The sequence below is a fragment of the Elgaria multicarinata genome, chromosome 8, assembly GCF_023053635.1.
Source record: "Elgaria multicarinata webbii isolate HBS135686 ecotype San Diego chromosome 8, rElgMul1.1.pri, whole genome shotgun sequence".
Lineage (NCBI taxonomy): Eukaryota > Metazoa > Chordata > Lepidosauria > Squamata > Anguidae > Elgaria > Elgaria multicarinata.
Genome location: NC_086178.1, coordinates 87,851,226 through 87,877,222, shown reverse-complemented (window position 1 = coordinate 87,877,222; position 25,997 = coordinate 87,851,226). Strand labels below are relative to the sequence as shown.

General features: G+C 39.7%; 1 protein-coding gene across 1 annotated transcript in view; it reads left to right on the top strand.

Annotated features, from left to right (window-relative positions):
- The window catches only part of PCDH15 (protocadherin related 15), a 451,284-nt gene that overhangs the window by 94,985 nt on the left and 330,302 nt on the right, over positions 1–25,997 (top strand). Inside the window, exons 3-4 of the mRNA XM_063132951.1 lie at positions 5,847–5,861; positions 7,064–7,129. Of these exons, the coding sequence (XP_062989021.1) occupies positions 5,847–5,861; positions 7,064–7,129 (81 nt within the window). The remainder of the gene's footprint in view (positions 1–5,846; positions 5,862–7,063; positions 7,130–25,997) is intronic.

The window sequence follows — 25,997 nt, the reverse complement described above, 5'->3', positions numbered from 1 at the left end:
TTGGAACTCTCACTGATTGCTGTGAAATGAGAAGCCAAAGGCGATATAAGAACATGCTCATTTTCTTAATCTTAAGCCTTTGCATTTTCTGAAATGCTAATTGGCTGTGAACTATATTACACTTGATCAAGAAAGCTTTTATGAGCTAGTATCCTCTTCATTTGGGTAAATTACCTCTGATTGTTTACTGTAAACATGTGGCCAGGTCGGTCTTCCTATTGATTCCAGAAATGATTTGCCCAATACTGATTCATTTGGTGTGGATTAATGCTATTTACAATAACATTTGGAAATATGAAGCAAGAAGAGTGAAGGAAGCATACTTTCTTAAATGGGGTTCTCAGATTTTAATGGCCAGAAAAGAGTATTTCATGAAATTACATTTATGAAACATGACACAAATACAGCCCTCCTATGCTCCCAATCTGACCCTCTGGATTTGGCCAGATGGCCCCACCTGCTTTTCTCCAGCCACAGGTCTTTGGGTAGTTTTCTGGCTTTTGTGAAGTCCCCCCCCCTATTTTGAAGGCTGAAATCCCTCTCCTAATGCTTAGTTAGCAGCAGTCAGAGCTCCATCAGACAAGCTTTTTTATTGTGCGCTCGTTACTGGACACTTACGGATTTTCGCAGGTCGCTCTCATGACGTCGTCTGCTTCCCGCACACCTCCTGTCCATTATTATTATTATTATTATTATTATTAATAATTATTTATATAGCACCATCTATGTACATGGTGCTGTACAGAGTAAAACAGTAAATAGCAAGACCCTGCCGCATAGGCTTACATTCTAATAAAATCATAATAAAACAATAAGGAGGGGAAGAGAATGCAAACAGGCACAGGGTAGGGTAAACAGGCACAGTGTAGGGTAAAACTAACAGTATAAAGTCCAAACAGCATCAAGTTTTAAAAGCTTTAGGAAAAAGAAAAGTTTTTAGCTGAGCTTTAAAAGCTGCGATTGAACTTGTGGATCTCAGATGTTCTGGAAGAGTGTTCCAGGCGTAAGGGGCAGCAGAAGAAAATGGACGAAGCCGAGCAAGGGAAGTAGAGACCCTTGGGCAGGCGAGAAACATGGCGTCAGAGGAGCGAAGAGGACGAGCGGGGCAATAGTGTGAGATGAGAGAGGAGAGATAGGAAGGAGCTAGACCGTGAAAAGCTTTGAAAGTCAACAGGAGAAGTTTATATTGGATTCTGAAGTGAATTGGAAGCCAGTGAAGAGATTTCAGAAGTGGAGTAACATGGTCAGAGCGGCGAGCCAAGATTTCAATATATTCATCAGTTATTTCATCTGTCCCTTCGCACCACAAAAAAACACCCCCAGTTAGTCTGACTTATTTTTAAAGACAGAAGTTGCCGCTATCTCCTGCTGTGTGCAGTAGAAGCAGTGGGATCAAAACAGCCCACTAAATGGGCCACGTGCACGTTGTTTGCTTCCTCTTTCAAAAGAGGAAGTAATGAGGGACAAACACACCAGTGGAGAAGCGACAGTAAGCAAACACAATTTTCCTCCAAGTGAATGATGCTCTACGAGCTTTAAACCAAAATTGGTATTTTTGCCCTTGTCTCTGTTGCTGTGCCCACCTCTGGAATACTGCCCCGGAGAACTTCTCTGAAATTGAATGAGGCCGTCAGGCTGAAAGAGATTCTCCTTTCCTGATCTAAAGTTTCCTTTTTATTCTGTACAATATTTCACATATTAAAACCAAAAGATTCCATGAAAGTACAAACATATATTTTCCCTTGATGTGTAGGGTTGTTTATTATGACATTCATAATTACTAAAAAAAAATGGAAATGGAAATGGCATTGAATTGACAACTCACTGAATATAATTCCTTTCATCAACCTGTAATAACAACTAAAATATAAGGTTCTAAATCTTTTTCCTTTTTCCTATAGCTATTACATTTGCTCTGAGAGGTTTTTTTTTAAAAAAGGATAAATGCCCACAGGAAAATAATTAGAATACAAGACATTAAACATTTATCTATGGTTGCTCATGAATACTGAAGTGGAGGTAAATCCTAGGGATGTGCACTTGGGGGGGAAACATTTCATTTTCAGAAGCCCAATTGTTGCATTTTCCATTTGTTATTGTCTCATTCATTTAATTTTTCTTTTGTTACTGTTTCACTAGATTTTATTTGTCGTTCATTTTTTGTTTCTACAATGATGCCAGTCTTCTGATGCCTATAAGTTCCTCGTTTTCCATCCAAATGGTATGATATTGTCTTGTACTCTCCTAAGGCATTGGACCTGCCAACTTTCACAGAGTTTGGACATGTTATAAGCAATTAAAAAGGGGATGGCATCTTCTGGTTTTGCCATTGATTTATCATTCTGATTGAACAGTTTTCAATTTTTTTGTCACTTCCAGAACACTCCCAAGATTCCCTCTCCCTACAGAACATTTCCTGATTATATCAATTTGCTAAACCATGCAATGCAGAGCCTCAGAGACCTTTTGCAAACATTGAACTAATGTTTCTATTCTTCATGTCTTGTCACTTTGAAAGCCCTCCCTGCAGAATATATCAGAAGTAAATCAATTTGGAAGACAATGCAATGCATGCCTCTTGTCAGTTTCTGCCTCCTTCGAGAAATAAATGTAAATAATAGAAACAAATAGGAGAACCAAAATGAGAGGATTTTCATTTGTTCATATATTTTCACTTGCTTCTCATAGGAATGGATTAGAAATGAATGGGAGTGCATTCATTTAATTTAAAATTCATTTTTAGAAATGAATGAACACCTGTCTGATTCGGCTCGGTTCAAAGTGCCCAGAGGTGCAAAAACCAATAAGGCAGGGGTTACGTGCAAGTAAACAGACTTAAGGCTAGTCAATCAAGTTATAGCAAGATCAGTCCAGTTGTCTGAATAACAAGACAACATTAGACCAAGTCTTTCAGAACTTTGGACAGTTCCAAGATTGACTTGACTCTGAGCTTCTTTAAATGAACGTTCTATAGCTCGATTGTGACTGGTCACTCATGGATATTTGTGGGTCATTTTGACAATGACGTCAGCCTCCTCGGTCTCTCCCACTCCATTTCCTGGTTTTAGCACCATAAATTAAGCCACAGAAAACCCAATTCTTCTGAAATAAGTCAGCATTTGCTGGGATCACCTGCTGTGTTCAAGCAAAGTTGCACTATAAAACACCCACTAGAGTGTGGTGATCCCATTGAACTGTATGGGTCACATGGTCACTGCTCTCTTCCTCATGTAATTTCAGCTTGTTTCAAATGCGGAAGAAAAGCAGGAAGCAGAGCCATGGTAAGGATTCCCCCCCTGCGCATTTGAAGGAGCTGTCAGTCAATGAGAGCCGATGACTCAAGAACTGTCAAAGGCTTTCTGAAGCCTTATAAGGGCCTACAGATCTAGATGTGCAGTTAGCACCACCTCCTCAAAGAAGCTCTTTGTTTCTTAAAGGACCATTCCCCAATTGTGTAGTCACTGGCTCCTGTGGTATCAGGGTGATGAAGGATGCAATAACGGAGCATTAGGCAGAGCCACATCTTCTGATCTTGAAAGCCCTGGCATAGCAGGGATTGAGTTAATGGAGAGAGTTCCTTCTGCAGCCATGTCCACTTCAGAGCTAGAGGGGGGAATGAGGCTGGGTGTGTGGGACATGCCTATTAAATTTCATTGAAATTAAGGTAATGAGAGGAATTTCACCCTCAGGCAGGTGCTGACGGTTCACCAGTGCAGACTGTGGTACTGTTATTGTTCATCATTAATCCCATTGAGTGGGGGCATTATTATTATTATTATTATTATTATTATTATTATTATTATTATTATTTATTTATTTATTTATTTATAGAGCACCATCAATGTACATGGTGCTGTACAGAGTAAAACAGTAAATAGCAAGACCCTGCCGCATAGGCTTACATTCTAATAAAATCATAATAAAACAATAAGGAGGGGAAGAGAATGCACCAAAGAGGCACAGGGTAGGGTAAAACTAGCAGTATAAAGTCAGAACAAAATCACCAGACTGCACTTTACTGGGCCCTCTTGAACCTGCTCTGCCTAGGACATTCCCATGTCCAGTGGTTGAAATGAAAAGTACCCATTGGCTTCACAAACTTTCCTGGCCTCATGCTCTTGCAGTCTTTTGGATTGTGACACATCTGTTTAGTAAAAGGAGAGGTTCTGGCAACAGCTTGCTGTAAGGAAGATCTAGTGGTGGCATAGTTGAAGGGATGTTGGGTTTGGATGTGGAAAGCACACCTATCACTTTTCACAAGTGGTGACTCTTTACAGAAGACGTTAGCTCACTGGGTAGTTTGGGCAAATCAGTGTTGTTCATCCCCACCTATTTCAGATGGTGGAAGAGAAAATAAAATAAGATAACCCCATGTATACCACTCTGAGGTCCTTGGAGTAGGGAGGGCACACAAATTTGGTGGTAGTGGGGAGGTTAGCAGGAATACAGAAAATAAATGAATCTGTCTTGTTTAAAAAGGAGTAGAAAACACAAATATTTCCCATAAAGTGTCACCACTAGTGAAAAGTGATAGCTGTGCTTTCAAAAAGACTTTATTTCTATCATTGCTAACTCTCTCTCCCATATTGGGAAAATATATATTTCAGTGCTCAGTGACTTGTAAAATTTAATTCAAAAAGCCCATTTTTTGAACATGCAGTACACTTTATGCAATCCAGGTCTACTCGTCAGAATAAAGGATGTAGCAATATTTCTCAAGGCTGCTTAATAAACAGATGCACTTGAATTCATCAGGTTATGAGAATAAAAGCTGTGACATGCAACCAATGTAGCTGTAAAATGTGGACCGTGTCCCCCTCCCCCTGTTATAAACAATATCACAGACATAGATAAGAATAGTTCTGGGATTTCCAGAATGAAGCTTTGCTGCTGTTCACTTATGATGTGTGGTTTACTTAAGAAGATTCCTGTCATCTACCATTAGCTGTTTATATTGATTTTAGCAATATGCCCTCCATTCTAACAATATTTGCAAGCTTGTATAAATTCAATATTGCCTAATCATTGCTTTGTGGTTTCCTGCTTGTTCTCCTGCATACTACTACTGTACTATTTGAGGTTTTGAATGTGAGACTTAATAGTCAGATGTAGAAGAGGAAAGCATCAGATTAGTGACAAGATTTCATGCCTTTCATATTTAGAATCCTATGGTTAAGCAGAATCCTTCTCATGGGGAATAGTGCCTTCCACTAACCCAAAGCACTAACCCAAAGCAGTTTGTGAGGGACCAAAGAAGCAGTTCCAAGACTTCCTTCCATTATTTGGAATATAATCTTCTTCTTCTTCTTCTTCTTCTTCTTCTTCTTCTTCTTCTTCTTCTTCTTCTTCTTCTTCTTCTTCTTCTTCTTCTTCTTCTCTTCATTAAATGGAAATCATATTGATCTTGGCATATTGATATGGATTGCTTAAAACCAGATTTTGAAATACCCTGGATTTGGCTACTGAAACCACTTTGGAACAACCTGAGTAAATGGTGTGTCTGTTGCCTCCTCCACAAAAATGAATGGTGCAGTCTTTGTGCCTGTGTGCCACTATGTGTATGCATGGAAGAAGCTATGGATTAGAAAAACGTTTAATCTGACCTAATCTGCAGATGGTGCCTGTTTGGATTCCTACGCTTCGCAATTACTATGTGTGTGAAAATCTTCATATGTAACAATAACTTACTTGCATTTTGGTGAATATAATATACACACATGTCTGAACTTCTACTTGTACTGCTTTATATGTCTTTAAAGCTTTCCCTATAAACCACAACAAAATCTTACTTATTTTCTTCCATTATTCTGCTCTGCTTCCATTGATGACTCTTAACTTCCTTCCAGACTGGCAATATGAGGGTAAGAAGGCAAACTGTAACTTCCTGAAAATTGCTTGTCTGTTTTTCATTCTTATTCTGTTTAGAACTTTATTGAAATTCTGTTCACTCTCGCTAATTAGAGACTTGTGTTGCAATTAAATTTCAATTATGTTTGTTTCTGTTGTGATGTTTTAATTACAACTTATTCCTTTAAATCATTGTTTTATGTTATTATTTTGGGTTAAATTACCATCACATTATCTCTGTCCTGAAGGACTTCTGTTCCATAGTGTGGTCTCCGTGGGTCTCCATTTAGCACAAGACATGATTAAAGAGTAGCAAATGAATTGTATTGTGTTGTGACGTGGCAAAGACATGGTGTTTGTGTACATGGCATACAGATATTAATTTTAGCAAGTAAATCTTAGTAAAGCCATACACATTTAAGAGTCATGCCTGAAATGAGTTGCTGTTAAAGCCAACTACTAAAGTCTATGCAAAGGCCTTTCTATTTTGCCAGAAGCTCATATAATTAAGAACTAAACAAAATCTAGGTAAGTACTTTGAAGGAAAAGGAATGGGAGGCAAGATCTGCTGCTGCTGAAATCAGTTAAATTTTTTAATGGTTCTTTTTTGTAAAAGGCTCGACATTTTGGATTTAACAAAATCCTTCCTCAGGAGCTGCTGCTAGATACTGGCTTCTTAAAAACAACCAGTTCTTATGTGTTGAAAAATCTTGAGCTTTTCTTTCTTCTAGGCGTTCTGTTGACGAACTGCGTTTTGCCAGAGAGTTCTTACTCATAATGACAAGTCTAGAACTCTCATTACGAGTAAGAAATCTCTGGCAAAACGCAGTTCGTCAACAGAATGCCTAGAAGAAAGAAAAGCTAAAGATTTTTCAACACATAAGAACAGGTTGTTTTTAAGCAGCCAGTATCTAGCGTCAGCTCCTGAGGAAGAATTTTGTTAAATCCGAAACGTCGAGCCTTTTACAAAAAAGAACCGTTAAAGATTTTAACTGTTTTCAGCAGGACCAAAGCTTGCCTCGCATTCCTTTTCTTAGTGGTGCTTTTCTTCCCTGTAACTACACATAAGTATTTTGAAGCCCAAAAGGGCGTACTGCAGATTTTATAACAAAGCTTTGTTTGCTATACTTGTTTAAAATGACTATTAGCACCCTTTAGTTTTATGAACAGCATGGGCCGGTGGAATTTGAAGTAACTTGCATTTTCACATTTGTAGATTGCAAGCTGGCCAGAGCAGGTCCTCCAGCAACAATAATTCCAATTGATGAAGAAAGTCGGAATGGTGAGTATGTATCAAATGCTAATCCCATAATTTATTTGAAAAAGTCAGCAATGATGGGTGGACATTCATTTTTCATGGTGGTAAACATGTCCATTCAGTTCAAATGATATATACCCTTTTCAATAATGAATTATTCACAAATGAATTATTTTCCTGGTGCATCCAAGTAGGTTCCTAGGTCTCAAAATTTGGCCTGAAGCTTAGCCTCCTTCTCAGAGTATTCAGGGGAATCAGAGGAAAGGGTATTTTCTGCTTAGCTTCAGAGGTTTTGCCATTTGCCTCATCCTGACATCTATTAGACTTCACCCTGAGGCACTGTGCATAAGTCACCACTTGCCTTGACTGGCCAGGCACTAGTAATTTTCAGCTGAATTTCACCAGGCTCCAACTCTTAGCTCACAGGTACGATCCCCTATCACATTTGAGCCTCAGGATACCCAACAATATCTGTGTATTAGACTGGGTTAACTTCAGGTTCTGGTGGGTTGCTGGTTGAGCTGTGTGTGTGTGTGTGAGAGAGAGAGAGAGAGAGAGTGAGCGAGCACTTAAATGGTTTTTTCAAGGAAACAATTTGATGATTCACTATCCCCACCACTGGAAAAAAAGATATCCAGAACAGCCCTCCCCATTTTACCTCCCTCAAATAGGGTTGTAAAGATGGGTCCATCCATCTTCTCATTTAGCTCTGTTAAATTTATATAGGGGACTTGATATCAAGCTCTTAAATAAGGAATTAATATGCCACCTATTATTGGTGGCTAGGTGGTTGATGCAAAAATTAAGGAAAGTCTGAGGACAACACAGTGAAGATAAATTTGAGGGTGTATGGAGGTTGTTACCTAGGGAGGTTGTGGGCTCTCCCACACTAGAGGCATTCAAGAGGCAGCTGGACAACCATCTGTCAGGGATTCTTTAGGGTGGATTCCTGCATTGAGCAGGGCGTTGGACTCGATGGCCTTGTAGGTCCCTTCCAACTCTGCTATTCTATGATTCTATGAAATTCATTAACTATGTGAATGAAGAAGAAGATGGGAGAACATCCCCATCGGCATATATAGAACTATGGAAAACATAGGTGGATGGGTATTGAGATTTAGTTCCAGAGGGCCCTAAATTCAATTCAATTCAATTGATTTGAGTTGACTTGAATTTAAATGGAATTAAATTAAATCAATCAATGTTAAACACCCTATATCCAAGCTTGAATAAATGAATAAATAAGTATATATATTTGTATGAACTCTGAATGTACATAGGTGATGCATTATTTGATCCTTGTAACCAGAACTATGAAACAATAAAATTTATTAAAAGAAAGAAGAAAAGAAAGCAATTACACACCACATCACATGGAGAACACACAGAATAAGACAGAACATTGATGGATAATAATAATAATAATAATAATAATAATAATAATAATAATAATAATAATTCAATAATAATGGTAATAATAAATGAAGCACATACACTTTCTAGTAAAAAAGCTGAAGAAGAATGGACACAGAACTTGATACAAAATAAAATTTGACCTAAACCAGAATGACACTGGTTGTGCAACTAAGTTCTAAAGAATAGACAAGGCAGACTAATGAGCAACAAGAAACAAAATTAATTAAATTCTGCAGGAAAGATCAGGGTTTAATGAATACATTGGAACTGAAAAGGAAGGATCACCAAAAAAAAAAAAAAAAAGGACTGGGGAGTTGGAATAAAGATTGGTTGGAAGGATAAAGAAAAAGGATGGATTGGCAAAATCAGGAAGGAAGGAAGGCGAACACAGGCCACAAGCTACCACACAAAAAAAATGTGGCACCACGTGACAACTTGCAAACAAACAGGAAACAGTAGCAAAGTGTTTTAGAAGGCTTGCATCCCTCCCCAAAAACGCAGTGATTGGAAACCCACTGGTAAAACATGCACTGTGATTATGAGGTGGGACAGCTCTACTCACTCACTCTCTTCTTTTTCCACCCTTGCATTTTCAGGGAAATTAAATCTTTGAAAGATCCAATTGTTTTTAGAGACTTTATGGCTTTCTACAGCCTGCCAAAGCACTCATGAAGCTTTGTGATGAACAACATTCAGGTCCTATTGCCTCTGAAGCAACCCTGCTTTGCTTTAGGTGGATATGGAATTGGTGCAAAGTAGCCTGATTCAGCTCTGGATTAGGCCAAATCCAATGCACATTCCATATATAGTTTGTTATCCACCCAGAAAACAGTAGTTATTGTTTGGATTAGAAACAGAACAGTTAGATCTGTTGTTTTACATCTGTTACTGTATTTTAAATTTCTGCATTGCTACTAGGTGTTGTTGTTGTAGTTTTGGTTTTACTATCATAGAATAGTAGAGTTGGAAGGGGCCTATAAGGCCATTGAGTCCAACCCCTTGCGCAATGCAAGAATCCACCTTAAAGTATCCCTGACAGATGGTTGTCCAGCTGCCTCTTGAATGCCTCTAGTGTGGGAAAGCCCGCAACCTCCCTAGGTAATTGGTTCCATTGTCTTACTGCTCTAACAGTCAGGAACCTTTTCCTGATGTCCAGCCAGAATCTGGCTTCCGGTCAATTGAGCCCATTATTCTGTGTCCTGCACTCTGGGATGATCGAGAAGAGATCCTGGCCCTCCTCTGTGTGACAACCTTTATACTGTTGTTTTAAACTTTTAAATTTTATATTGCATTTTATGCTGTATTTTGTGATTTTAATTGTTGTGAATTGTCCAGAGAGCTTTGGCTATTGGGCAGTAAAAAAATCTAAATAAATAAATATATGTAATAAATAAAATATATCACTCAATCTTTGTGATGGCATCCAGGAAGTGATACAGCATAATACAGAATGAAACACTGTTAATCTTAGGTTATTATTATTATTATTTATTTATTTATTTATTAATTTATTAATTTATATAGCACCATCAATGTACATGGTGCTGTACAGATTACACAGTAAATAGCAAGACCCTGCCGCATAGGCTTACAGTCTAATAAAGTTGTAGTAAACAATAAGGAGGGAAAGAGAATGCAAACAGGCACAGGGAAGTGTAAACAGGCACCGGGTAGGGTGAAGCTAACAGTATAGAGTCAGAACAAACTCAATATTTAAAAGCTATAGGGAAAAGAAAAGTTTTTAGCTGAGTTTTAAAAGCTGTGATTGAGTTAGTAGTTCTCAAGTGTTCTGGAAGAGCGTTCCAGGCGTAAGGGGCAGCAGAAGAAAAAGGACGAAGCCGAGTAAGGGAAGTGGAGGTCCTTGGGCAGGCGAGAAGCATGGCATCAGAGGAGCGGAGTGCACGAGCGGGGCAATAGTGTGAGATGAGAGAGGAGAGATAGGCAGGAGCTAGACCGTGAAAAGCTTTTGTGGGCTTGGATTGTCTGGCCAGACAATGAAGGCCTACTAGCTAGAAGAGCTGCAAGTTTAATCTTATTTTGCCCTGGAGATCTTAAGATCTGATGCTGTTTGATGCTTCTATATGATGTGAACTATATGATGTGTTCAAACCTCTGGCAGCTTGGATTTTCACAGAGTGGAGTGCCATTGTTTCATTCTTCCTGTGTCGATCTTCTTGTGCTGTTGTCTACTGAAGTCTTGAAGTGCTGGATGAGAAGGAAATGAAATTGCACTGATATCCTTGCCTGATTGACACTAGCAGCACCAGAAAGCTGTGCTTTCAAGCAGAGCCAAGGAAACAACTCCCAACTCTCCTCTCATACATATACCCATGTACATCTTTCTAGCTTCTTGTACGACCACTAAATAGCATCAGTGTATTTGCAAACCCAAATGAAATACAATTTACTGCTGCTTGCTTCAAGTCAGTTGTACAATTTCATCTTCAATTTTCATTAATGCTATAAAAAGATATTTGCCACACACATCTTCTATCTGGTAGACTCAAATACATGAAAGGTTAATGAAGATATTATTAATATTATTCCCTATACATATAGTGTCATTTTTATTTTTCTTATTGGTACTGAGAAGCAGTAATTTATTGCAGTTGTCAAAGTATTATGCTGATGTGTTGTTGTTCATTGATGCATTTATGATGCTATTTCTAAGAAACTACTTATTTCATTTAAAGAAAATAAAAGTGTTATTTCATTTACAGAAAATACAAAGTTAAGACATTTGCAAATGTGCTGGATGAGAAAAATGTTGAAATGCAATTGCATTTCTTATCTGACTCAATTGTGACTTTCTGCTCCACTAATGACATAAAATGCACTTTAAAAAGTGCTCTATCGCTCTGTAGAAATAAATTCCATTGATGCTACACATACCTGGATTGTGTCATTTCACACTGGATCCATGGCTGTGATGTGAAGCTGAGCATTTATTCTAATGGAACTTACTGTGCCCTTTGCCTTGTATCGAATGTGAACCCTCTTGGACAATTCTGAGAAAGAGAACTCAGTTCTTAAGATGTTTGTTCTTACCAGGGTTTATGCAATTTATAATTTCCTACATCTTCTTGTCCAATTCATTATATTGGGAAGCATAGGAAAATAAAAATCCCATGTACCCCAAACAAGCAAATTGTGTATGTGCTAGGACTTAAGCATGAGGCTATGTTCATAATGTGGCATGGAAATGGAAGATAATTTTTTGAATCCTTCCCCCTCCCTAACACTGCAATTCTTGAAATTCACTACCATCTCTTGTCCCAGATTGGTGTGGTATGTATAGAAGTAGAATTCGACTTGTATCCAGCTTCTGAACTTATCTTAGAATATATCTTTCTGAGATTTGCTGAGTGACTGGCAATTCAAGGTACTATCTATTCATCTGTCAACTAAATCATAGTTGCTATGGGGGGGAAAAGACTGTGTGATAAACAGATTTGACAAAAACACCTTATGGAAACTCACCTTCAGTTTCTGTAGTCAACTAAATATAAATAAATAAAACTTGAGAAATGTGCCCATTATTTCTTTTAAGCTACACTTTATCAAAATAGCTGGAGATTGCCAACTATAAGATTTATACCACAAAGTAAAAACTGCCTTTGGAAAATAAAAGAAACTCAGTAGGCCTGTGCAGATGATCAAGCTGGATAGAAATGTCTACATGGAAGAAAGGATCAGAATCACACCTGCTGGCCCTGCTCCTGACCTGCTTCCTTAACTTCTTCATAGTACTTCCCAGGAGTACTTTTTTGTTGTTGTTGAAGTGTACATACAGATTTCACATTCAGAACCTATGTTCCTGCAGGAAAGCCCCTGTGCAGAAGTTATGATTGATGCATGTGGAGTGCAGGCCAGGCTAGCAGGTGAAATCGTAATATCATCTTCATGCATTCATTTCCAACCAATTTGACTATGGTTTCACTCTCTATACCAGACTATATTGGATATGTTTCAGACAATAAGCTCTTATAAAATGTATATAATGAAGAACTTGTTCTTGCGTAATGAGGTGAATTCAAAATTTAGAGAGTTTGTAATGCTTCTCCTATCATGAGCCAGGCCCACACCCCTCCAAATTCTGGTCCATCCTTTAATGGGGTTCCACCTTCCCCCACTACTAGCCAGGCATCCCTGCAGCCCCCTCTTCTCAAGCAAACAACAACAACTACCTTTACCCTGGACAGCGTAACTATCAGAGAGGATGGCTCCCTAGAGATGAGGGAGGCCTGCTGAGGAGCATGGGATTGTATTCTCCTTAAACTCCCCTCCAAAATTCATAAACATTAAGTCGTAAACTGTTGCAGGTGATGGAGGGTGGGAAATAATGAGATGACACAAGTAAATGGATTTTAAATAGGGCCACGTTTATTAAAGATCTGCAGAATGAGGAAAACCTAAGTGGGCATCTGTTTGTTTTGGGTGAGACATTCACCGTCTGTGATGTGGCATTGTCCTTTAGCCACTCCACAGGCTTCCCCTTTTGGAGTAGGGAGGCCTTCCGTTGTCAACTCCTCCTCGCACCGTAAAGCTCCGAGTGGGTGAGGAAGGTTAGCCTCGAAGGTAAGCCTTATCCCACCAGCTGAGGCAATAAAACTCACAGCTGGGGGCCTAATGTAATTCCCCATCACTCAAATCATGCCTGTGAATGCTCACCGGCCCTAAACCCTCTCCTGATGCCCACTCTTACCTGCCTTTTAAAATTGTGACCTGAACATTTAACATCATTTTAACCTAATTAATACTCCCAAACCTGTCTCACAGTGTGAAGTAGGCGAAAAAACCCATAACCATAAAGCTGATTATGAGCCAAAAATTCCTACTTGGCCCCCCTAAGAGCGACCAGCAAACTCACACTGCCTACAGGGAGGGAAGGAGGGAGCTACAAAAGACAAAGAGGCGATGGGGAGGGGTAAGCACCAACATACGCTCTCATCCCCTCCCCACCGCAGTGGCCCCATTTGAAACCAGCCAATGGCTGATCTCTAACATTGCCCCATCACCCCACCCCCACTCACAACGGCCTCCATGCTCCCAGGCATGCCAGGAGTGTTCAGAAGGCACTTCTGAGGACAGGTATATTGGTGATGGCATAAACACTAGCCAATATGTATCCTCTAAATCCAACTGTTCCCCATTCAAGCTGAGCAGCTCTAAAACTCTTCAGAACTATTTTTCTAGAGATCTCCTCCAGAGAAAGAAGTGTGCATTTTTACCTCTCCATTAGACTGAAAATCTTGTGTATATTTTCACACTTAAACATTCAGATATATTTTCATTGTTAAACAATTAGCTAAATATTTCAAGGTCCTCCCTCTTAAACCACTTAAAGTAGTATTTAGTCAAGAAAATTGTCCTCAGAGTGAACCCTGAATTTACAGTATCCTAATGTAGAATTTACTCATATTCTCAGCTCATGAAAATTGAAATTGCATCATATAAATATGTAAAATGAAATAATGAACTTGGTAAATGTTTTTCTCTCTTCAATTCCTAGAGCAAGGGGGGGGGGAAGTAGCAAGAAAAGTATTGTATTAGCAAGCCATTTCCTGTCAATTACCATTGATAGATGATCTTAAACTGATTAGTCATCCTCACTAAGAAGGCTTCCAAAAACATTCCCATGGTGCATTAGAGTTGCAAGGAGATCATATGGTGTCAATACCTCATGAAATATTGCACATATACGAGTGAATATGGTGCCGAATCCCATATTTCCTAGGTGAAAGGAATCAATAGATATGCTATCATTACTGTAAAGCAGATTGCACTTCAGCAGTGGATATAAATATGTCCCATATTTCACGGGATACATAATTTCAAAAATGATACCATATGATCCCCCTGCAATTCCAATATATTGTGGGAAATTCAGCAAAAGCTTACTCAGAGAGTCATCAGATGAGTGTTTTATTTCATGCTCACTACTGCCTACTTATGGATGTTCACATGTCCTTTAGATGGCATCTGCCTCCCGTGTGCCTCCCGCTCCTCCTTGCCTGTTTTCCATCACAAAATGGACCCCTTTTATTTATTTATTTTTTAATGGAATGTGCCACTGTTTCCTGCTATGTGCAGGAAAAGCAGCGCGATAAAAATGCCCCCAGAATGGGCCATGTGGTCTTTGTTTACTTCCTCTTTCTTCTCCGGGTAGAAAGAGGAAGTATCGTGGGGCAGGAGCAGGGCTGGAGAAGTGATGGTAGGGAACCATGACTTCCCCCTGTCTGAAGGTCCATTAATGGAAATTCATCACATGACACCAATTTATTCATTGTGTCATTGGCCAACCGTGTCATTTGTATCTCAGCAATACTTTCTGCCAGCAAAATTTTGGAATTTTTAAAATTGGTTCCTGTTTTAATTTTACAGAATTGATCAAAAAAAGGCTAACATTATAAAACTTTTGAGTCCCTTGAGTACCTTTGGTGAGGGAAGAATTATATATAGATAAATTTTAATAGTGATGATAGTGGAGGAAACAATGGTCACATGTTTGAAAGCATCACTTGGTTTGTTCTTGGCTTATGATTCTGGTCAGTTAGGAGAGCAGCAAGTCAGAGATCTGAATTCAGACATAATGCTAAACAAACCACGGGTAGATGATCTCTGTTTTGTTTAGCTCCTTTCTCATTCACAGTATTTTGCTGTGACATGTTAGCCAGCCCACAGTATGCCACATGCCTTTCAAAATAGCTGTGTAGTTCTAGAAAGGGAGGAGGTGATAGAGCATCTGCTTTGCATGCAGAAGTTCCCCGGTTTAATCCCCAGCTTCTACAGGAAGGTCGGGGGAAAGCACCTTGACTGAAACCATGGAGAGTTGCTGCCGGTCAGCGTCGACAATGCTGGGTTAGATGGACCAACAGTTTGACTCAATATAAGGCAGCTTCTTATGTTCCTGAGAGCCTCGTGTGGCGCAGAACGGTAAAGCAGCAGTTTCTGCAGCTGAAACTCTCCCCACGGCCTGAGTTCGATCCCAGCAGAAGCTGGTTTCAGGCAGCCGGCTCGGGTCGACTCAGCCTTCCATCCTCCTGAGGTCAGTAAAATGAGTACCCAGTTAGCTGGGGGAAAGGTAATAACGGCTGGGGAAGGCAATGGCAAACCACCCCACTATAAAGCCTGCCAAGAAAACGTCATCGAAAGCTGGCGTCCCTCCAAGAGTCAGAAATGACTCAGTGCTTGCACGAGAGGTTCCTTTCCTTTCTTTCCTATGTTCCTAGAAATAGTTCTTCTTGAGGCAAGAGGTGATGACATTGGATGCCCTTGCTTCTGGAGCAATACCTTACTAAACCATGCTTGAATTCTCTTCGTCACCCTTTTCTCTTTTACTTTTTTCATTATTCCTGAGATTGTGCATTTGTTTGGGAGAAAGAGGGGGAAAAAGAGTCCTGTGATGGCCTATTATGTTGTCACTCTGATGTTTTGAGTTGAAATAAGTCATCTGAAATAGACTCTTTTTTTCTTTCTTTTTTTGCACTCTGCACAGTACAGTGAACTAGATTAGCTACTGATGGTATGATATGGATGACTTTTTGAACTTCTGATTTATATTTCATTATTCTTGCCTAGGCTTAAATTACATTTCCAGGAAATAAAAATCTAAAATTGTGTCAGGAAAAAAATGGCCAGAGAGAATGGTAGCAAATCTAATGAAATTGCGGGCACATTTACCTGTAGTGAGTCTGTCTCAAAAGTAATCTGAACTTTTAACATGTCTGGGTATGTGTTTATTTTTTCAAAACACATCATTTTGTTGACATAATGTTTACATTAAAATATTGTTTATATCATGCAGATATGGGCAAACAAGGTTTCTGAAAATTAAGGTAATTCTATAAATAGGCATTCTGGAGAACCCAGAGCTTCCTCTGAAGCTTATCAAAGGTCAGTAAAGAGAAGATTAATTATGGTGGCCAAACTTCCCTGAAAGACAGTTTGTCCATTGCTAACAATTTTCCACTTTAATGTGCAGCCTCAGAAGACTGTTGGCAGATAGCATCTAAGCTGCACACTCTCACAGAGAAACAATGACAACCCAGCAAGCTTGTCCTTGTCCTACATGATTTGAGTGTGCACCCTAAAACATGACCCAGAGTTCCCTATAATGTGTAGAGGTTCCTCAACAGACAAGTCAAATGTAAAGAGCTCCTTGAAAGCATTAAGTTTGTGAACCATTATTCTGTTGCATGGGTTACAGACACCCTATAGAATGAAGACCGGAAAGCAAGATGTCAACAAATTGCCAAAGTCTGTTTTCTGATCCTATTCTGTTACACAGCCTTCCTCAGCTAGGTGCCCCCAGATATTTTAAACTACAACTCCCAGAATTCTTGGCTGTTGACTGTGTTGGCTGGGGTAGATGGGAGTTGAAGTCTAAGACATCTGGAGGTCACCTGGTTGGAGAAGTTACTGATGAGAAAGAATTTGTAGTGTTAGAGAAGAGGCACAAATTACCATGTACTTAAGAAGGATGTGAAGAGTGACCTCCAACCTCTTTCAATAGTTTTTCCCTGGAACAAACTAGGAACTGTTAAGGACTAGGACTAGAATAGCCGAGAGCTTCAGCTATTGGGCAGTATAAAAATGCAATAAATAAATAAATGTGATCACTCCAAAGTATTGGCTCAGTTACTTCCTATGTTATGAGTAAGTCTTGGGGTTTGTTCTAACATTTTACCTTAGGCTGGTGATGAGGTTGCAAGTGACTCTCTGTTAGACCATATTCCAGGGGGCGATCTACACCAAGCAGGATATAACACTTTTAAAACGGTATGAAAACTTACATGTAATGTGTCCTGGGCCTGAACAGTTGTCATAACCATTATACTCCATTATAAGCAGTAGTGTAGCTCCTGCCCAAGAGAGCTGGGAAGGTAGGGCCTCTGTGACCCTTGAATAATCGGCCATTATTCCTGAGGTTGTTAAAGAGTAATAAAGTCAAGTCCTGTTCATTAACATAAGAGAAATACATGTGCTTTGTTTGTATTACTTTGTTGTATGTTGTTTTTAATAGATTATTAATTAAGACAGGCACAGCAATTACATGGACTATGTGAGTCTTGGAGCACATAGCTCTGCGTTTGGTTCTGAATTGAGCTCGATATGATGCCTAATTGGAAAGTCTTCTAATTGGCTATTTGATATTGACCACTCATGTTCTAGCCCCAACTATTGTATTCACAGCTCATATCTCACCAAACTCAGTGCTGAATTTGAAGGCTTTGTTAACACAACATTTTCTTGCTACAAACATTGGGAGGGAAGGGATTTGCTCAAGCTGCATGTATCAGTGCATAGACGTTAAGAAAACTGGTAACATTCTTGAGATTTAAAAGAAACATTTTTGAAGGTATACTAGTCAGTTCAGATTGATAAGATTATGCATACAATTCTGCCATGCCCTTACACATGTGATCAAAAAACCACTAACCCTCATGGTTTAGGAGGTGAATGGCATAACACCAGAGTAGGTTTCAGATACACCTTAACAAAATATTAGAACAGAATCCAAACAACGTAAAGAATCTTATCTCTAAATTCATACATGCTACCTCTTGTTTTGCATTAGAATGCATTTATAAACTTCAAAGCATATTCGTTACTCTCTGTTGAAGGCTATGGACATAAATGCATTATTTATAAATCAGTCAGTAAAGATTTCAACAATTTATATGATAATTGATGATAGCGGTAAGAGCATAAAAATATAAATAGTCCTGAGCACAAATAAATGTTTTTTATGGAGGTGTACTATCAAGAGACTTCTTGTTTATATCAAAGATATTTCAGACGTGATATTTCTGAAGAAAGGACTCTGGAGTGATATTTTTACTTTACTGTGCTCTAGTCAATCAAACTAGGACAAATGGAAGGTAATACATTGAGATATATGTCCTTTATATGTTTATAAATAATAAATTTAGCTTTTGTAACGGGTGCTTTTGAAGATGTATGCTTCTGTACTTCCTTCATTTGATAGGGGAATTAAACACAATTCTCTTTGCCTGTACAAGCTTTGTACAAAATGTGGCCCAGCTTAACAAAATTAAATATTATGCAGTGGATATCTTTATTTTATTTATTTTTAAATCAGAAAGATATATTGTTGGTATGAGTGCATGGGCTGGATTTAAATTATCTTGTGCGGTAAAGTTCCAGTTGCCTGCACAGGAGTGCCTCTATCCATCTTTTCTTCCTGAACTGATTTGCCGGCTTTATGGGGAGAGAGATTGTCAGAAAATTGACTGGGATGGGATGGTAATAGACTCTATCTAGGGAACTTCTGACCTTTCATCTAAAAGGCAAACACCAGAATGCCCATTCTGCCATGCCCGGCATAGCCTGGGCGTGGGGAGTGATTTGCGGGCGGGGCAAGGGGGAGACGTGCCCATCTTGCATTGGGCAGGATTTTGCGCCACTGGGCTGGGAGGGGATTTAGTCTGGTTAAAAGCAGGCCACATATACGATCTGCAAGGGGGTCTGAGAAACGTATTACTAGGTAGGTGGGGGGGGAGCGACTAAGCAAGTGGCTTGACGCCCCCGTGGCAGGTAGGAACTGGCATCCAGAGGGATTTGAATGGCAAGCATTCACAGGCACTGTTCCTGTGCTAGGTGATTCCCGAGGGCTCCCAGTGTTGAGCCTTGTGGCCAGGCTGGAGGATAAGGACCACCTCTGAGGCCGACCTCTCTCGCCCACATTGAGCCTGGGGGCATGGGTTGGGGGTGACAAGGGAAGGTCTCCCTACCCCATAAAGGGACTGCCAGGAGGGGGGCGAAAAGCACAGCGCAACCCACTGGCCTAGAAAGCTCGCCTTTTACATAGAAAGGTCTGTAAGCAGGCCAGACTGGATGCCCGATAGCTTACCCCTTTGCAGATCTTGAATAAATGTGGCCCAGTTTAAATCCAACAGTTTGTGTCGTCTCTTATTTCTTGTGTCCGTCCCACAATGCCACCAGCCCTTGCAAAGAGCAGTAAGAAAATGGCTACCTAAAGGCTATTGTCACATCAGCAGCTAGCAGACCGATCAGCTTCTCTGACCACACACCTGTCAGCATGATGCAATATTATCTTATGCGAACTATCCAGAGAGCTTCGGCTATGGGGCGGTATACAAATGCAAAAATAAATAGAAAAATAAATAAACATTCCCAGCTGTAGCCTCTGAATCCTCTTATGGAGGAAGGAAAAAAACAATAGTAATTATCTTTCTGACTGACAGAAAGCTAAAAAGGCACAGGAGCTTTGCCCCCCCTCCCCAATTTTATTTTTAAAAATGGCAGTCCTAGAGAAAGTGCAGTGGGGAAGAATGGTAAAAAAAGTGATTTTTGCTCAGAGAGTAGCAGCTCTTCATAATGGTCACATATCAATACACATTTCCAGTATTTGGCTGACATATTAATTACATAGCCATGTGATGGGATACTGCTGAATATGTCTGGTGGGAAGATGGGAGACCCAAGGTTGAGGTAAGCGAGGAGCAGGGCTGAACCAAGACTTGGAACTTGTGAACTATAGAGCAGTGAAGATAGCAACACCACTCTGTTGTCAACTACTCCCAGAAGACATATGTGCTTGCACGTTCGCACACACAGAGAGATTTTTTTTAAAAAAAAAGCAGTCCTACTAAACAAAATACATACAAAATCACAATTTCATTCATAAGGAAACGGAGGAATCCAGTTTCCTCCTTTTTGTTTCAAAAGACAAGAATCTGCATGTTTTTGCTTTGAATATAGCAATTCCTGCCCCCATTTTCTCACTCAACCGATTAGTGAGGTGAGATTCTTAAAACTATAATTTGACATTTCAACCGGATGTTTTCCCGAGTTGAAAAGGATTTTTTTATGGAAAGGAATGGTTGACCAATTTTTGTATTCTTGGGAGCCTTTTTGTTCTCCACACACGAGGTCTGTGTGTGTGTGTGTGCCAGAACTCCCCTCCCCTTCTTAGGATGAGTCAGCCTATATAAGGCAATTGGCATCACCTAGCAGTAGGTAAGTCTCACACACATGTGCTGGAATGTCATATGGTCATAATGGTGGGAGAAGAGGACAAATGAATGCATTTCCTGAAAGATCCACTTAAGAACATAAGAAGAGCCATGCTGGATCAGACCAAAGGCCTATCTAGTCCAGCTATTTATTTGTACAGTGGCCAGCCATGGGATGCCCAGACGCAGGACATAAGTGTAACAGCACCCTCCACTTTTGTTCCCCAGCAACTGGTATACAGAATGATACTGCCTCTGAGGCAGATTGGCAGATGGTTTTTGCCTTTGCAGAATGCTCAGCAAATAGCATTATTATCAAATTATATTATATGAATGAGAGTATAGCAGGAATTTCAGAATCTACATTATTTGCCATTCCTTTCATTAGGTGAACAAATTTCTGCTGAACCCTTATTCTGATTTCAAGCCTGTGGATATTTATTTTATTAAACTTTAATGTGATCATATACAAATACTCCTCATAAAACAGTGATGAGTAATGGGTTTATTTATTTATTTAAGCATTTTTATGCCACCATTCAGTCAAAAAAGGCTCTCACGGCGGCTTACAAAAGTATTTCTTGACAGTCCCTGCCCACAGGCTTACAATCTAAAAGACATGACACAAAAGGAAAGGGGACTGGGAGGGAGGAGGAGGAGGGGGAAAAGGAAAGCAAATTCAGGCACTACAATCTTTGTTGTAAAGTTCAGCAGTTAAAGTTGACAGTTGGCAGCAGGAGGGAGGGGGCTCGCAGCTGGAGCTGGACCCAGGCATGATGGAGAGGTGCCTGGCTGCTGCTTCCTTCCTCACTAGTGGCCTCACCAATGGGTTGATTTGGAATGGGAGAAGCAAACTAGAAAATGAAGTAGAACTGATGTACCTATTTAGCTATGGTCCCTCTTTATAATCATGTTTCCATATTCATTTCCACCATTTCGTGGGCATATGTAGTGAGTAAAGTGTTGGACTGGAAATTGGGAGATCCAGGTTCTAGTCCCCACTTAGCCACGGAACCTCACTGGGTGACTTTGGGCCAGTCACAGACTCTCAGCCCAACCAACCTCACAGGATTGTTGTTTGAGGGTAAAACGAAGAGGAGGAGGGTTATGTTTGCCACCTTGGGTTCCTTGGAGGAAAAAAGGGTGGGATATAAATGCAATAATAAATAAATAAAATAAATTTATGCAGAGTTAGACTTTTCTTAGATTTTAATTGGGCTTCACTGTTCATCTAATCAACAGAAATTTAAGCTTTTGCTTGTCAGTAACGATAGGGTAATAAATGAAAAGGTGGCTTTAATTATTTTTGCAAAATTATCTTTCTCTTATATTGGGATACCCATATAGTAGAGTACTACGAAGATAACAGGAGGAGGAGGAGGAGGAGGAGGTGGTGGTAGTGAGAGCAGCCAGTTATTTTCTAGCTTGCTAGATATTTTAAGCTAATTGTACACTCAAAAAGTCAGTGTTTAAATGCCCCCTGACATTAAATAATAAATAAATCTCTACAAGAATTAGATGTTTTTATATTAGACATTTTCATATGAAATATTTCCAATCTTATAAATTTTAAAAGATATGCACATGTGTGAGTTAAAACTACTCACTTTGCCTTCTGTTCCATATGAACGTATTGTAGACATGTTGTCTTTCTTCTGGACTTGTGTTGGAAACACACACACGCACGCACACACACAAATGCAAATCTAATAGTTCATTTCCAAGATACAAAATAAATTTTCTACACACATATTAGCAAGTTTTCATTTCCATGGTTTGTATGTCTGATTTATGAGTTGTGTGTATGTGTTTGGAGTGGAGGAGAATCAACTGTATTTATGCTGCTCTGTGACCAAGATCTCCTCAGTCCGGTAGTCATCTTTTGACAAACTGCAGAAAGAACTGCTGTCTTATTTATTTATTTATTTATTTATTACATTTTTATACCGCCCAATAGCTGAAGCTCTCTGCGTGGTTCACAAAAATTAAAACCACGAAGGGCATAAAAAACAACCAACAATCTAAAAACACAAACACAAAATACAATATAAAAAGCACAACCAGGATAAAACCACACAGCAATCCTTCAGAGGATTTTAGCAAGAAGTGTGTGTGGGGGGGGGGGGGGGAGTAGGTTTGGGAAATAACTAGTGGTGGGTGGAAATACTAACTTTGCCACACATATGGAGATTGTTCCAGTAATGCAACATGGCTAGTAGCAGTACTGCTTAAAAACCATTGCAAGCTATGTAACTGGAAAGGCAGCATACATGAACATATACCAGACACTGCCTATGTAGAGTCCTCAGTTTCTATAACTGAACGACAATCTTAAAAACAATCTTACATAAGATATATAAGAATATACAGATGTTCCCTGTCATTATGTTGAATAACAGGATGCAATTTTGCATTACTTGTGTGTATTGAAAATCCATTTGTTACAACTTCAGCAATCCTTCTAATAATTTGGAATATAGCGTTTGATGCTGTATTATAAGAGGTTAATTTGCTTTTCCTATAATAGAAAAAGGAATATGAAGTAATGAAAGAATAGACAAAATCTATCCTTGCTCCCTCTGTGCATAAAACCACCTGCTAGTCATTTAGTTACAGCTAATGTAAAACTCTTGCTCTTGGCAAGCATGCTTGGGTTCTTTTAGTTATGATGAAGAAGTGAGCTGTCTGTTGGCTAAAAAGAACAACCCTTTGATTTCAGTAGGAACTTTGGGGAACTGGCACAGCTGCCGTTGGTGTCTACAACTTGAATAGAAAGTAGGCAAATAGATGCCAATAAGCATTTGACATGGGAATCGTCCTCCAATATTATGTCTTCTAAACTAAGAGTCTCTAGTCTTAATAATCAGTAGTTCATCAGTTCATTTTAACTCCATATCTCTTTTATCTAACAGTTCCCCAAAGCCTCCGATTACACCTACTGTTTGGATGTTCCCCCTTTCGTAATTAGTGCCTCTAACAGTTTTCTCTGTTTATTTATTTTTAAATAAAATGTGAACCGGGTCTTTCATCATACCCTCAGTAACTCCCAATAGTTTCCCCTGATGTGTACTTCTTCATACATTATACAACTTATTGTATATAAATGTAGTTAAAAGACTTACTCAAATAACAAAAATCATTTAGTTGCTCACCAAACATTGGTCTCCCCCCCCATTATTTTACTCTTCTTATCCAGATATATCAAACTCAGTTAATAATAATAATAAAAATATTTCTTACCCGCCTCTCCACTTGGATCGAGGCAGGGAACAACAATACCCAGTGGGCTCCCCAAAGCACCTCCTGGCCAATCCCCTTGCTGTAACTTGCAGCCCAATGTCCTAGGCAATCTAATCCTCTCCCCACAAGCTTAGTGGGTGCAGTGAGGGCAGGCAGTGACAAGTAGGGTGCAGGAACAAGCTGCAGCCTGCAGAAAGGCTGCTGCAGAGTTACCCAACTCTATGTGAGTTCTTTCAGCATGAGGTTCCTAAAAGAAAAATCATTTACAACTTTTGTTCCCTTTCAAGGACCCATGCTGAAATGAAAAATAAAAATAAAAAAATATTAAAAAACCATAAAATTCTGCAGTGGCGACCATCTTCCCCCTCTCAATATGCCTCTGGGATTCACCCCAATGTAGCATCATTGCCCAGTAACATGCTTTGAAAAACACACACGTATCTTACTATCAGTCTCATAGAATCATAGAATAGTAGAGTTGGAAAGGGCCTATAAGGCCATTGAGTCCAACCCCCTGCTCAATGCAGGAATCCACCCTAAAGCATTCCTAACAAATGGCTATCCAGCTGCTTCTTGAATGCCTCTAGTGTGGGAGAGCCCACGACCTCCCTAGGTAACTGGTTCCATTGTCATACTGCTCTAATAGTCAGGAAGTTTTTCCTGATGTCCAGCCGGAATCTGGCTTCCTGTAACTTGAGCCCATTATTCCACGTCCTGCACTCTGGGATGATCGAGAAGAGATCCCAGCCCTCCATTTTCAAACTGCTTTTAAAGTGTTATATCCTGCTTGGTATAGATCTGGCCCTGGATTTGCTACATCTAAAACCCATAATATTTAAAGCTGCGAATTCTAGTTTCTCTCTAGAATATTTTTTTTATTCTTTCACATTAAAGAATTGTAATCCTCATTTCTATTCTTGTATTTAAACCTAGAATTCTTGTATTTGATAGTATTTAAAATTTGCAAAGCATTATTCAAACCAATTGTGAACGGCTAAGGTTTAAATTATTATCCTGGTAATATTGGTATATCAATAATAGATGACTAGGGTGAGAATATATATATATGTGTGTGTGTGTGTGTGTGTGTGTGTGTGTGTGTGTGTGTGTGTGTGTGTGAGATTGAGGATCCCTAATCAAGTAGGGATTGTAGTATTGTAGCAATACTACAAACGAGAAAGATCTTGGAATTGTTGTAGATCACAAGCTGAATATGAGCCAACAGTGCGATATGGCTGCAAGAAAGGCAAATGCTATTTTGGGCTGCATTAATAGAAGTATAGCTTCCAAATCACGTGAGGTACTGGCTCCTCTCTATTCGGCCCTGGTTAGGCCTCATCTAGAGTATTGTGTCCAGTTCTGGGCTCCACAATTCAAGAAGGACGCAGACAAGCTGGATCGTGTTTAGAGGAGGGCAACCAGGATGATCAGGGGTCTGGAAACAAAGCCCTATGAAGAGAGACTGAAAGAACTGGGCATGTTTAGCATGGAGAAGAGAAGATTGAGGGGAGACATGATAGCACTCTTCAAATACTTAAAAGGTTGTCACACAGAGGAGGGCCAGAATCTCTTCTCGATCCTCCCAGAGTGCCGGACACGTAATAACGGGCTCAAGTTAAAGGAAGCCAGATTCCAGCTGGACATCAGGAAAAACTTCCTAACTGTTAGAGCAGTGCGACGGTGGAATCAGCTACCTAGGGAGGTTGTGGGCTCTCCCACACTAGAGGCATTCAAGAGGCAGCTGGACAACCATCTGTCAGGGATGCTTTAGGGTGGATTCCTGCATTGAGCAGGGGGTTGGACTTGATGGCCTTGTAGGCCACTTCCAACTCTGCTATTCTATGATTCTAAGTCTTTCGGAATTTACTTCCACAAGATGTAGTGATGGCCATCAATTTGGATAGCTTTAAACAGGAGGTGTGTGTGGAAAATTCCTAGAAGAGAGGTCTATAAATCACTACTTGTCCTAATGGCTATGTGCCACCTCCAGTATCCATTGCTGGGGATCATGGGTGGAAGGGTGTTGTTGCACCCATGTCCTGCTCATGGGTTCCTGTTCAACAGCTAGTTGGCAGCTGTGTGAAGAGATTGCTGGACTAGATGGAACCTTCGTCTGATCCAGCAGGACTCTTACGTTCTTAAAAAAAGAATCCATTAATCATTATGGCATTAAATTACTGGATGTCTCATACATGCAAAATTAAATTTAACACTCAGGGGCAAAGTAGAAGTTG